Raw genomic sequence first — 15,653 nt, forward strand, 5'->3', positions numbered from 1 at the left:
AGGAACCGTTCATAATTAAATATATGGCTGCGGGTGGGGGTGATGATTGTAAGGGTTGGAGGGTGGGGTGGGGTGTCACCCATTTTGTTCAGGGGAGCTAAGGGGTCAGCATTTTTGTACACACGCACTATGTTTAGAAATTATGGGAAGGGGAGAGGCGTCATAGATAATGTACATGACATGCAGGGTGGGCGTCTCTTATTCTGTACATACTCATACACTTTAGAGTGTAATTCACATTGTACATAAAAATCAACATCACCCCAAAGCCATACATTATGAGCGATCCCTAAGGGCTATACAAAATCGGATAGGATTAATCAACATTTTATATTACATCCCATTATTATGAACATTTGTTCGTTTGAATAGATCTATCAGTAAATGATGCATTGAGCACGCCCTGAACCCTGTCAACATATGTATATTATTGGGGGAAGGGGGTGGTGGAGAATGGCGTAAGGAAATGCAACGAAAATGTTCACTTTAAAATGTCTTGTGAAAGTCTTTGAAGGATGAAATTGTATATAGTTTATTTGAACTTTTATATATTTGCAAAAAGTGTAACTTCACTAATGATTCTTTGATGGGACAATTAACAAAACTGCACCCACAGACTTTCATTCTTACACTTGTTTGGAAGGGATATGATAATTCATGTCTCGTAAAGGTTAAAATCTTACATACAAAAGAAGTAATTTTAATGTAAGGAACATTTAATTATGAAATAAGATTATTTTAATGTAATTTGCAGAAATCTCATCTTCGTAGACTGGGTGGCAGCAATTTTTGTGGATCACATAAAAGGAGCAAGGCTAAGGTAACACGTTTTTAACATTTCACTTGTTTCCAGTATATCCACCACAAAGTTTAAGAGAAAGATGATAATGCTCTTTCATTACCACCTGTTTTGAATATTTGTGATAATGTTTGGTCTTTTTTGGTGATAAAAGTTGGTCTTTATTTTCATTTATATATTAAGGTTGATCATTTAAGAGAAAAAATTGACAAAGATTTCTGCCGGAGATGTTTAGTTTAATGAACACTCCCTTGCTTGGCCATATTGTTTTTCACCCGTAAACAGCTGGATGCAAGATAGCACGAGAGGACAGAAGTCATTCATTTATAGATATATAGAGATGTTTATTGCTGGGAAACACACCCTTCAGGTATTTGGTCAGCTGTAGAATTTGAATATGATGTTTTTTATTATTGTCAAAGGGTAGGTTTTTCATTATTTGCAATCTAATATGTGTGCAGTGAAACATACTGAGATTTTGAAGAGTCCATTATTTAAAGTACAGGTGTTGTTAGATAACAGCATTTTATGTACATGTTCCTTGTTAAGATCATCTATCGAGGTATATTAGAGAGAAGGTGTATATTTGTAGTGTTTTAAATCAGAGTTATTTTCAGTGTATGACCTACATTTCAATATGTTTTGGCCACCTGTGTCCCTTTGGTCAAATAGAGTAGGACTTCCATTTCTTGGAATTGAGAGTCAGAGATGCACTGTTTCCAAGAATTTAGGTATTGTGCCAGCGATGTTTGTTTACTGAGTACATTTAAGTCTTTTTGAGTGTAGATTGGAGTTGTAAGAGATGTTATTCAATGTCTTATTATTCAGGGTATGATAGATTATTTCTGGCAATGTAGAGTTTAATCTCATTATTTTATTGTTCATGATTCAGAGAAGCATAGTTATGACGTCATTGAATATATGCTACACATAATTCATTATATGAGAGATTTTCTAAAGCGTTCCTATAAGAGATTAAGTGTAAACATTTATGAATTATAAAAAAGTTATTTATCTGAGTTTTATGAGTGTACAAATGACAAAGAGAGAGAGAGTAGATAATAGATAATATATTGCATACTTATGAGAGCTCATTATTGTTTTCAGAACTCCATGATCCATACTTCCTTGTGTTTGGGAACAAATGGTGTTGGGAGACCTCCCACAATAGACTTGTTCTTTGACCTGTGAACCACCACCCATTTTGTTTTCTTATCATTTAATGTAAAATGGCTTTTGTTACAATTTATGACTCCTGTTAGCAAAATTGCTACATCAGTTCAACTCCTATTAATTTGAAATAATCATTTCGAGAATCTCTAAAGAAAACTAAATCTGACAGAATAACAACAATCTTCCATTGTTTTGCAGGACAATGTCAAACAATTTGATGTCAAGAATGAATGTTGATGGGCAAAGCGGCAAGTTTTCTTTTAAGAATACAAGGTTGTATTCAATCATCTCTGGTAAGTTAATTACCAAGTGCAGCATTTTAGGTCATGACCATAGCAAATAATATATGACAGTAAAGCATCGTCTAATTCATCCTATCGGTAATTCATAGTCTAATTAAATAATCAACTTGCAATTGAGGATTTTCTTTGAAAATGTTTAAGAAAACTTCCATTCCTTCGGTTGAAAATATAAATTGTTTACACTTTTCGTCATATTTTGTATTGATGCTGTTCATATGTTCACATGCCAAGTTACAGCAGTGAAATGAACCTTTCAAGTGATTGATTAAACAAATACTTGAATCATTTAAGACAATATATCTTCCATATAACTTATTCATGTATTTAAATATAAAATTTCAGAATGTGTCCTATCTCAAAGGGAATGAGATGGGAATGCATCGAAAGCAATTTCAAGAAAGAGTTAGGAGCGTTTCTGAAGTATCCACCTGACCGCCAGGCAGGGAGTGGCAAAACGAAGAGGAGCTGATAATTGTGTTTTTGGAGTTGTAACTGTGTTGAAAAATCTGAACTGTGGTATTGAAATTGGTGGCGTAAATGTCACTTTGATGCTATATGCAGATGATATTGTGTTATTAGAACAACAGAGATCACCTACAGACTATGGCATGTGTGATGTTTTACATTATGCATTAAACCATGTTTTCTGTGTGCGTGTGTGTTCATAAAGATTTCATGAAAAGTGACTTGTTTTATGTGCTGTCTTCAGGTATAGTTCCTGGTCATCTTGGATCCCTTTCATGGTGAAAGTAATTGCATTGTGTTTATTCAGGGGTCTGTCTAAGAGTTGAAATTCAGACAAAATGTCTTCTTGGGACAATTTTCACCTTTTCAAGGTAACAATACAACAGTAAATAGTTTTTCTTAATTTGGAATACTCTTTTCTTCTTACTGGAATTATACGTCCAACTGACATAAAACTTAAATGAACATTATATTGAATGTGGAATTTGAACCAAGTATTTTATCAGGTAAATATTTTTACTGCAATTTTCTGTTTGAACACTGTTTATTGCAGGTAGCTTTTGGGTATTTTAGCTGGATGCAGGAGTTTGGTGCTACTTTATTGTAGTTTAAAGATGAAGTCTGCGAGTCTATTTACAGGAAAGCGTAATACCTCCCAGACACAACCACGGAACAACCCATTTTCAACCTTAATAATATGTCAGACTTCAACATTGATTCCGACGTCAGATATCTACGTCAAAAACTTTCATATACTGACCTGTTTTCAATCTATTTTCAACGTTGAGGATCAACCTATTCTCAACGTTGATAATCGGTCAAACTTCAACGTTGATTCCAAGTCGGATATCTACGTCAAAAAAACTTTCATATACAACCTATTTTCAATCTATTTTCAACGTTGAGGATCAACCTTTTTTAAACGTTGATAATCGGTCAAACTTCAACGTTGATTCCACGTCGGATATCTACGTCAAAAAAACTTTCATATACAACCTATTTTCAATCTATTTTCAACGTTGAGGATCAACCTATTCTCAACGTTGAAACAACGTTGATGTGCCTGCTGGGTACTCAATGCATCCACTCAATGTACTCACTCAATGTATCCACTAAGTGTACCCACTCAATGTACTCACTCAATGTACTCACTCAATGTATGTACCCAATGTCCCCACTCAATGTATCTACAATGAACCCACTCAATGTATGTACCCGATGTACCCACTCAATGTATCCACTCAATGTACTCACTCAATGTATCCACTCAGTGTACCTACTCAATGTACTCACTCAATGTACCCACTCAATGTATGTACCCAATGTCCCCACTCAATGTATCTATGTACCCGATGTACCCACTCAGTGTACCCACTCAATGGATCTACTCAATGTCCCCACTCAATGTACTCACTCAATGTACCCACTCAGTGCATCCACTCAGTGTACTCACTCAATGTATCCACTCAGTGTACCCACTCAATGTCCCCACTCAATGTACCCACTCAGTGTACCCACTCAATGTCCCCACTCAATGTACCCACTCAGTGTACCCACTCAATGTCCCCACTCAATGTACCCACTCAGTGTACCCACTCAATGTCCCCACTCAATGCATCCACTCAATGTATCCACTCAGTGTACCCACTCAATGTACTCACTCAATGTACCCACTCAATGTATGTACCCAATGTCCCCACTCAATGTATCTACAATGAACCCACTCAATGTATGTACCCACTCAGTGTACCCACTCAATGGATCCACTCAATGTCCCCACTCAATGTATCCAGTCAATGTACCCACTCAATGTACCCCCACTCATTGTACCCCCTCAGTGTACCCACTCAATGTATCCACTCAGTGTATCCACTCAGTGTACCCTCCCAATGTACCCACTCAGTGTACCCACTCAATGTATCCACTCAGTGTACCCACTCAATGTACCCACTCAATATGTACCCACTCAATGTATCTACTCAATGTACCCACTCAATGTATCCACTCAATGTATGTACCCAATGTCCCCACTCAATGTATCTACTCAATGTACCCACTCACTGTATCCACTCAATGTACTCACTCGTGTACCCATTCAATGTACCCACTCAATGTCCCCACTCAATGTACTCACTCAATGTCCCCACTCAATGTATCTACTCAGTGTACCCACTCAATGTCCCAACTCAATGTACCCACTCAGTGTACCCACTCAATGTATGTACCCAATGTACCCACTCAGTGTACCCACTCATTGTACCCACTCAATGTACTCACTCAATGTAACCACTCAATGTATGTACCCAATGTACCCACTCAATGTATCCATTCAATGTACCCACTCAATGTACCCACTCAATGTACCTACAGCATGTACGATATGTGCATGTACAATTGGCACACTCAAATCAAAGACAGCAGGCATATCAGCTTGTACAGTGCTAACTTAATATTCTTAAGTAGTATATATTGGTGTATGTGTTGTGCCATTACAAAATAATATATTGATGCGAGATACGAACTTAACTATTCCTAACTATCAGTCAGATCTATTAGCATCCATATGTGGATGTGTGGATAGAGTGTGTTTAGAGAAACTCTACCCCACTTCCTGCAAATGTAAAATGGTAAATGTCAAGATAAAAGGTATTACACTCACCTGCACCAAATGCAAAGAAAAAGCTTTTCTTGGGATACTTTTTAAGAAGAGTCATCACTCGCTGCGACATCCTATGATTTCGTTTCACAATAAGTTCACTTCTAAAATACTGGTCAATACGTTTGGCTGTCTTTAACTGACTTGGCGGGAGAGATGAGTTCACCAGATTCGGCACCTGGGCCGTATCATGGTTAAATATAATGGAGTTCAAGTCTCCACAGTTATAATGGTCTATTAGGTCTTCTGTGGTATACGGAACAGATCCTTTTGTGGTCCGATATGCTTCATGTTGGAACAGCGTCTGATTCAACGCAAACAAAACCTGAAATAGAAGGAAAAATATTGTCAAAAAGGTTCTCAAGTGAGTGAGTGAGTGAATTTTAATGCTTCTTTCAACACTATTTCAGTTAAATCAAAGCCCATCAGTCAACATGTGACACAAAGTCAGGTAGAACATAGACATTGGCTACTTGAATGAAACATATGAGATTTGGTGAGTAAGTTTAGTTTTAAGTCACTTTTATCAACATTCCAGCAATATTCACAGCAGTTCCATGTAGTATAGAATGGTATTGACAAAACAAAGACCAAAACTGTGATGAAACTGGAAGCTGAATCATTGACAAGGTCATTTATGAAGAATTATTTTGAGGAGTAATACGGTAAAACATGGCCTCTGAAGCACAGGAAATGAGACTCAATTACCGGAATCTTTCTCAATTTATGCTTTATGGTCTTTTGTCTTGAATATGGCTGTGTTGATCTCAAATTACACCAGTTCTGTCAGTTTTAATGCTTAGGACATCATTTAATAAGCATCAGCTTGTAGTATTTTTTAACACAAATATGGGAATACTGTTAATATTTTATTGCATCATCTCCCTCGACCTGTTAATTACTTATTCAAAGTATTTTTACACATAAAGATAAATGAAAGCGAATAACCAACTTCATCTATTTGATAAAACAGATTCTGTACAGTGTAAAATAGTTGTGAAAATTACAATATTAAAAATTAAAAAATAAAAACAAGCTGCATCGCAATAACAGATACTGGTCTTTGATTAAGTTTGATGCTGTGACCCTTGGCAGGTTTAAGATGGTGGAACGTGGTTGCTTAGTCTGTAATATCTACAATTTCCAATAACATAAAATCATAAAACTTTGTCCATTTTCTCCATGGTATCGAACAGATCACCAATTCCTCATATCGTCTACATAGCCCAATGTTCATTTTGTCCACGGTAAACTTCCACAATATGAAAGGGCAAACAAATAGATTCAACCTACAAACCAGACCACAAACAGCACCATATTACCTTAATAATAAAACGCTGCACGGAAACGGAATTATTGAGAGAATAAAACAGTCGCCATCAACGATTCTGGCATCTGCCATATGACTGTTTCCGTAAGTTCCAGAAAACAATTCGAAGGAAAATAAATAAAACAATTATCGTTATTGGACCACAACAAAAAATGCTCATAATGGCAGGAAATGGAGGTCATTTAGCACTAAAGGTCAGCCTTGGCATCCATCAGGAAAGATACCCAAACAATTAGTGGACAATAGCTCTGGTACACATAGCACTAAAGGCAGGGTGTAGGTCTAATAGATGGAATTTAACCATCAACATATGATTTTCTGGGGGCACGGTCATGTCAAAGCTGGTTTGGCACGTTCCAACCTTCATGAAAAAGAGGAGTAAATATTGAACAAAGTACTTATGAATCTAGGGACGGTATGTCCCTGTTCACATACTGCTGTGTTGACAAGAGGTCTTTGAATCAGGCTGGTCAAACGTTGTGCCGATCCACTGACACCTTGAACAACATTCTGGGTACACAATATGAGAGAGGGTGTCACAACTGTCACTTTTGTTAAGGATCAGTTTATAGAATAATAATAATAATGTGTCCATTTATATAGCGCCAAACTCCACACTAGGTATGCTCATAGCGCTAACAATCAAGGCCATTATTACCCCGGATAACCCAAGCTGCCTGTTAGGCGCTAGAAGGTTATAGTCATATGACTTTTTTCCACCGGGTACCCATTTTCCTGCTGGGTGAACAGAGACGATTTTGAACAAACTCACTTGCCTAAGGTGAGACCACATGTGTCACATGTGCTTCCCCTTACTTGAGGGTTTCTTAGTATTCATACAATCCTCATGATGGGACCACTGGGTGACACTGTTGTCTACAAGATGACAATTAGCATATAAGATATGCTTAGTTTAACAATTCCCTGTGAGCAATGGTTGTTATTTTTATGTCAAGGCTTGTTTAGCTTACAGCTTCTCTAATATTTAATACACACCTGTGAATATGTATGCCTTTCTTGAAAGCCAGATTTTTTTATTCTGCTCACTTTAATGTTTGACCTACCCAGATTTTGAAAAAATTCGGATTGTGAAAAAACACAGAAAGGAAATTGAGTCACATCTCTTTGAAGTAATGACCCTGCTCTTCGGTTATCATCTTCTTCTTGAGCTTCTCTTCTTTCACGCTATGTTACGAACTCAAAGTTCCAAATCTGAGGTCTATGTGACATGAAGGTAAGAACAATGCCCAACACGCCTTTGTGTTCTCACAAAACAAATAGCTCTATCTGTTAAGCTGTGAAGTCGTAGTTATTAAAATCTCATGTATCTTCTCCATCATTATCAATGTAAATTACACTTTTGAGTAAACACAATTCGATTTTTTCCCAAGGAACAATGAAACGAAAACATTCCCCTTTTTAAAAGAAATGCCATATTCATTACCTAAATTTAAATTCCAAACTTTTCCCCATGTCCTGAAATTTAAAATACAGCTATGGACTAATGATCCCTGAATAAATCTCTCGTGCTTTTGACACCCCTTGTGTGACCCCCATAAGATATGACCTCCTCCTGTCATAGATAGCATGTCCATTTCAAGAGAATAAAGGCATTATCAGCGACAAAATTCTTCAACTCCTTAACCCCTAGTCTCTCGTCATGTTCCCATGTCTCAACTGATAAGAGTCCGATATGGAGACCTTGTTGTGGTTGTAAATTCAGATAAATAATAGGCTATATGAGCAACTATGCCCTTCCCTAAAGCATATTTCTAGACAAGCCATGTGTTACCATATGCTGACTTCTAGGTGTCTTCCTGGTTTGAAATGAACTCGCCCACTTACATTATTTAATGTTGGTTATAATTTAACGGTATGTTAAACAGACAGGTTAAGTTATTCACAATATGCTGTAATATTTATATATTGTACAGTTCATGTAATAAAGTCAAATATCAGGAGGAGATGACAAATAATTAATTCTTCTCGAGCAGTTTGAAAATGATCAAATTCACACACACATATAACCTTCTTGTGACTGACTCTAAAATATTTAAGAGATTTATCCAGTTTGCAATATATTGACTACAAATATTTCTAAAATTGTAATATTATATCAAATATTTATTACATCATAATTGTTCAGTCTTTCTTCATAAAAAATAACATTTCAGTTTCATGGCATCTACTTCATATATATACTGGACAAAAATAGTTAGGGATATATGTAATTTTTGAAATTATGAATAATGATCTATTTATTCACTGACACACTGATAAAATATCAATCATGAAAATACCAATATCCCTAACTTATTTTGTCCAGTATATTTGTAGATGCTATACATGCAAGCATCTGACTCTGTAGCTGCAGAGAGCATGAAGAGCATGATTTTAATGAGATTAAACTGGATCAAACTATAACCAAATCTTATACATTTGCATGTCAACTTCGTGAAAACTGAAACCTATTCATTTGCATATCAACTTCAAGAAAACCACAATAATCTCTTATCTCGTAACGCCACAGAAAAGATTTCTCTGTGTGATAAACTCCTGTTTCTCTCATCCATACACTCTCTGTGTCGTTAGTTCACTGCTCGCTGAGACCTCTTAAAGTCTGCTAGGAACATTTTCTGCCTGATTAAAAGCCTCCTTGAAGGAAAACCCACCCAAATATTTATCAAATGAAATCACACCTTCAAAATCAAAGCTTTGAAATCTACCACACACACTTAAGACGTCAAGACAAAATTTACAACTCCAGGCTCTTGCTAAATAATAACTCATAACACTTTGTTAGATCATGACACAGGCTGGCCTTCATGTATAAACAACTTACTTCAAAGGTTTAACCATTAACTTCCAAATCACTTGAAGTATACCCATCAAAGGTAAACATATAATCTTGACAAATTTATGCTGTACATTTCATTAGATATCAACCAGTAGCATCTATTCACGTAAAGAAGTTAAGAAAATGTTCTTTTTTATCAATGCTATACAGTTCTGAGAGGGAGATTGTGTGACTAGATACGTGTCAGAACTTGTAATATCTTACAGTGTTTACCTAACACAGAACGCAGGCATGATACCAACATGGTATCATTTCACACAGATGATAACACGCCATTAAAGCAAAATGTACATCAATTGCTAATTGCACATCTAACAAGTGCAACATCCCTTCAAATAACTTTCTAAGGAGATAGACATGATAGCACATTAAGCTTACTTACACATTAATATTTACGAGAAATCAAATCTCAGAATACCCAAAACCTCATTTTGACTTCATTTCCTTAATGCATGTGGTGATTAATGTTAATTTATTAACTCATAATTTCAGTTAACAATTGTTTTAAAATTCTTCTAATTAGATATCATAATAAATTTAAGTTCACATCTTCATATATTCATAATATATGAATATTCATAACAAAATAACCTCATTAATATTCAGAGGCTTGGATGATCCCCTTGCAGTATCCCATGCTTGGTTTATAATGAGTGAGTGAGTCGTTTATTGCTGCTCCTGTTATATCACAGAATGTCAGCTTGATCTGGGAAGAAAATCTAAAGTGAGGTCACAGAAGTTCACAACTTCTATCAAACAATCAACATTGGATTGTGAATTTGGAACAGTTAACATTTGTTTAGGTGTGAGAAAATCCAAGGAGATGTACATTTACATGAAAGTTTCCAGCCATGATCTAAAGAACTGATTCATATCATTCCTTGACTCCTAGTGAACTCTTATGTCTCAGTGAGCATAACAAACAAATAAGCATTATTCATCTTCATGCCTGTTTCCTTGAAGCGCTTCATGTACAAACATATTAAGGAGGAAAAAATTAAAATAATTTTCTGCACAATGTAAATATGGAGACATTTACAAACATTAACATTTTAACATTCACTAGTTTCAAAGCACCTGTTGAACATTATGGCCATAAAAAGTCTTCCTTAAAAGCTTAAAGCTATTAAGATTTTAATTCAAAAACATGAAAGAACACTTATATACTTGAAGTAGGTCATGATCTGGTATTTAAAGTATCAAGTGTCATGTAAAAACAGAACATGCAAACAGGCCTTGACTCATATGTCTGCTACCACCCAATTATCACAAGAAAAAAACTGTCAAAGTCTTAGGAAACAACACTGGGCTACAGTGTACACGGAATCTTACACTGTTTCTTGAGAACAGCTGAGTTTTTTGATGCGGCAGTGTGGCAGACACCGCCAATTAACCTTTGTCTCAGTGACTGCAGCATGGTAGTCAGAGAAAAGTGCATCTCAAATGTTCACATTTGTTGTCCGACTCTTCCGGCATGAAATCTACAACAACAGCTGCAGTTGCCATGAATGCTGCTGTTGCTGCTAGAATGAAGATGTCGTTACTGTTGATGGTGTAAAATGAACGGCAACATCTACTGTAGAACAGTTCCTCCTGATCCATCTTCTACTCTGTCTGCACTCTACAGGAGACTTTTACCATAACTGTTACTTCTTCAATAGGCCTGTGTCTCCAGTAAACCTTTTACTATCATTGCTATGTCTTCAGTGGACTCATGTGTCCGGGTGGACTTGTTATTTCTACATTGACTTCTACCGTAGACCTATTGTGACTAGATCATGTTCGCTCTTGTTGTTGCTGCTACAGCTCTTACTAGAGTAAAAACTACAATAAGTACAACTTCGACAACTACAATCTACAACTTCTACTACTACTACCACCACCACCACCACCACTACTACTACCACTACCACTACCACTGCTGCTGCTACTGCTATTACAGCTTTGACAACTATAGTCTGTCTCACAGTCCCTGAACCACATTATTTTCCCCATTGCCTAGCCTCAGGTTCTGAATCTCCCATCTCACTGGGGCTCCTTTTAAAATCAAATGAGATTATCAAAATTATATATATTCGGAGACTTAGCGTTCGCTTACTACTACTACCATCACCACCACCACCACCACCACAACCATCACCACCACCACCACAACCATCACCACCACCACCACTACAAAACAGGTTATCACTGTCATGTCTTCATAATGATAAACATCCCTGAATGCACTGACCACACTGGTCGTAAGCCATTCATACATCACAAACGTCCAGTCCTTATCCTGAACCTGCTGAAGCTACTGCATCAGTACCACCACTGATAAGCTATACCTTCAACACAGTCTGCTTATCAATGTCCATTTATAATCACAGCCACTAAACCCACACTACTCTTCATTCACATAAGCCCCCTTTCTTCTGCCTCCTTTACATAGAGAGCAACCTCCACCTGCGTCTTGACCCCTACACCGTCCCTTCCAGCACCTACAGAACCAGCTTCAACAAACCCACACTCACCAGGGAGATATTGTCTCACCCCTACACCATCCCCTCCCACACCTACATAACCAGCTTCAACAAGCCCACACTCACCAGGGAGGTATTGTCTCACCCCTACACCGTCCCCTCCCACACCTACATAACCAGCTTCAACAAGCCCACACACCCCAGGGAGGTGGTCTCACCCTCACCCCTCCCCTCACCTGCACAACCAGCTTTAACAAACCCACACTCACCAGGGAGGTATTGTCTCACCCCTACACCGTCCCCTCCCACACCTACATAACCAGCTTTAACAAACCCACACTCACCAGGGAGGTATTGTCTCACCCCTACACCGTCCCCTCCCACACCTACATAACCAGCTTCAACAAACACACACTCACCAGAGGGTATTGTCTAGCCACCCTACACCATCCCTCCACACCTACATAGGTATTGTCCAGCTTCAACCTACAAACCCACACTCACCAGTGAGGTATCGTCTCACCCCTACACCGTCCCCTCCCACACCTACACAACCAGCTTCAACAAACCCACACTCACCAGGGAGGTACTGTCCTGACCCCACCATCCCCTCCCACACCTACACAACCAGCTTCAACAAACCCACACTCACCAGGGAGGGTACTGTCCTGACCCACCATCCCCCCCACACCTACACAACCAGCTTCAACAAACCCACACTCACCAGGGAGGTATTGTCCTGACCCCACCATCCCCTCCCACACCTACACAACCAGCTTCAACAAACCCACACTCACCAGGGAGGTATTGTCCTGACCCCACCATCCCCTCCCACACCTACACAACCAGCTTCAACAAACCCACACTCACCAGGGAGGTATTGTCCTGACCCACCATCCCTCCCACACCTACACAACCAGCTTCAACAAGCCCACACTCACCAGGGAGGTATTGTCCTGACCCCACCATCCCCTCCCACACCTAAACAACAAGCTTCAACAAACCCACACTCACCAGGGAGGTACTGTCCTGACCCCACCATCCCCTCCCACACCTACACAACCAGCTTCAACAAACCCACACTCACCAGGGAGGTACTGTCCTGACCCCACCATCCCCTCCCACACCTACACAACCAGCTTCAACAAACCCACGCTCACCAGGGAGGTACTGTCCTGACCCCACCATCCCCTCCCACACCTACACAACAAGCCTTATCATCCAACCCACACTTTCCTGTATCTCTTGATATTTTGACTGTTACTCAATCCAGGCATTATCTAATATCTCGTGCAGTTAGGGAGGCTTGTTGTTAGTAATATCAGCCTTATCTTACAGCTACTCTATTAGAAACAACCAAATTTATTTCTGTAGGATCATGTACCTTGTGTCAACAATAGGCAGCAGATCAGTATCTGTGATTGCCAAGTTCTTATTTTCTATACCAAGTCTCTCTTGGGTGTCAGCCAGCTGGGTTCCAAAATTGGCACAAGATAAATAAATTGTGTTTATTTCAGCATTGTCTTAATTTCCATTCCAATTTTCTGCGATACTTCAAAATAAATACACCATAGCCTTGGCACTGAGTGGAAATACGCGGAATTCAATTTCACATTTTTGCCATTATGACTCCCATACACTTCTCAGCAGGGGGAAATTCTGCGGACGACCGTTTTACAGCTAGGAACTTTACAGCATCCGAACAGCATTGTTTCTTGGGTAAAGACGTTGGACCTATTATCTTGATGGCATAACTGTTTGGGTTCTTTGCAAATAAACACAGAGGTACTGGCATTTGGCTGATATACGTATCTCTTCAATTCTACGCATATTCCAAAACATGGTGCAGGTGGGTACCATTTTACATGATAGGTCTGAAGTTGCTTAAAAAATAGTCGTAATCGTGCATTTTGTGCTAATGTAATGATCCCTTTGGCTAAATATGGCACGTATGTCGTACTGAATTCCTGACCTTGTTATGTTCGTACACAAAGTGTTCAAGAATAACACGTCTTGCTCTCATGCTTCGGAAGATGTTCCGTTGAAGCCAGGAGTATTATGAAGCACCTGTTTCAAAATGTTTGTTCCAAAACATGTACGAGGCATATGATACATCATATGATACATATGAATCATAACTGGTGAGAGAAGCACTGTGAGTGTAACGCCACTTTTAGAAACATTCAAGTTATATCACTTGTACCCATGTGGGAATGAAACCCAGACTTTTGGCAAGATGACTATGACTTTAACCATTAGGCTACCCTACTGTCCCATGTGGGGTAGATGTACCCAGGCATATGTCGTACATATGATCTATATTAATTCTGCCTGAGATTTGAGGTAATTTTTCTAATATCAGCTGAATAAAAATAGATACAACAATTGACATTTTGTAAATTCATGCCAATTCAATCCATATCGATTATCACACAATTTGGAGTGAGTGAGTGAGCGAGTTTAGTTTTATGCCACACTCAGCAATATTTCAGCTATATGGCGGAGGTCTGTAAATACTGTAAACGTAGTATATTTCGCGCAGGTTTTATTTTCGCGCAAAACATTTTAGCGCGAAAAATTATACACCGCGAATAAACCTGTCATTCATTCAGTCTAGCCACGGTCGCCCCTGAGTTGTTACCATAACACATCACGTTTGAAGACAGAAATCTACGGGAATCTTAAAATGACGACTGATAGTAGCATACAGAATCAAACTTTACTGTCGCTGTAATGGATTTCCCAAAACATAATTAAATAATGAGCCAAATCGCATTGCCGAATTAGCGAAAACAGCAATGTGTGTTGTGGCCGCCATGGAAATTGGTCACATGACAGATGGTTTGATACAAAACAGATTACCACGAAACGACTCGGAAAGAAATAATACAGCAGTATTTTATTTATTCATTTAGATACAAACGTATCATCATGAAGCAAATAGTCACTAACACTCAATCATCTCATTCACAACAACCCGGCTTGTTTGAAATCACAAAGAGCTTCATATACAGTATAAGTTAATTAGTCAGATCGTCAGAATTCGGGAACATAATACTGATGTGTTTTTCATCTCTTCCGGGTTACTGTGTACTAGTATATCGCACAGATAGGGATTTCCTGTGAGTAAGTAATAAACGCCGCCTGACAGGTTCAGCCACTCTGTTTGTTTTCACTGCTATTAGTGGCGGCCAAAGCGACAGCTGGCAGTTCCGGCAATTACTGCTTGCGCGAATAATTGACCGTGCGATGTAGTCTAAACTGTCAATTCCGCGAACATTGCACCACGCGAAAATAAGTACGTTTACAGTAATCAAGTCTGGACCAGACAATTCAGTGATCAACAGCATGAGCATCTATCTGCGCAATTGGGAACCGATGACATGTGTCAACCAAGCCAGCCAGCCTGACCTTCACGGGTTCATACAATTTGGAATGCCATACAGAAATAAACATTGTTCAAATGCAAATAACATTTTAAATTTAATATTTTCTTTTTTTCATAATTGCTGCTTCATTTTAAATATACAACCATAACCACTATTCATGTTTAAAAAAAATATTTTGAAATTAAAGAATGCTCAGTTATTAAGTATAGAGCAGGTA

General features: G+C 38.4%; 1 protein-coding gene across 2 annotated transcripts in view; it reads right to left on the minus strand.

The window, feature by feature from the left end:
- The window catches only part of LOC124283930 (metalloprotease TIKI1-like), a 103,635-nt gene that overhangs the window by 32,729 nt on the left and 55,253 nt on the right, over positions 1-15,653 (minus strand). For both annotated transcript variants that reach the window (XM_046719966.1, XM_046719967.1), the window contains exon 3: positions 5,399-5,720. In XM_046719966.1, coding sequence (XP_046575922.1) covers positions 5,399-5,720 — 322 coding nt within the window. The remainder of the gene's footprint in view (positions 1-5,398; positions 5,721-15,653) is intronic.

The sequence above is a fragment of the Haliotis rubra genome, unplaced genomic scaffold, assembly GCF_003918875.1.
Source record: "Haliotis rubra isolate DU_JTF1 unplaced genomic scaffold, ASM391887v1 Scf325, whole genome shotgun sequence".
Taxonomy (NCBI): Eukaryota; Metazoa; Mollusca; class Gastropoda; order Lepetellida; family Haliotidae; genus Haliotis; species Haliotis rubra.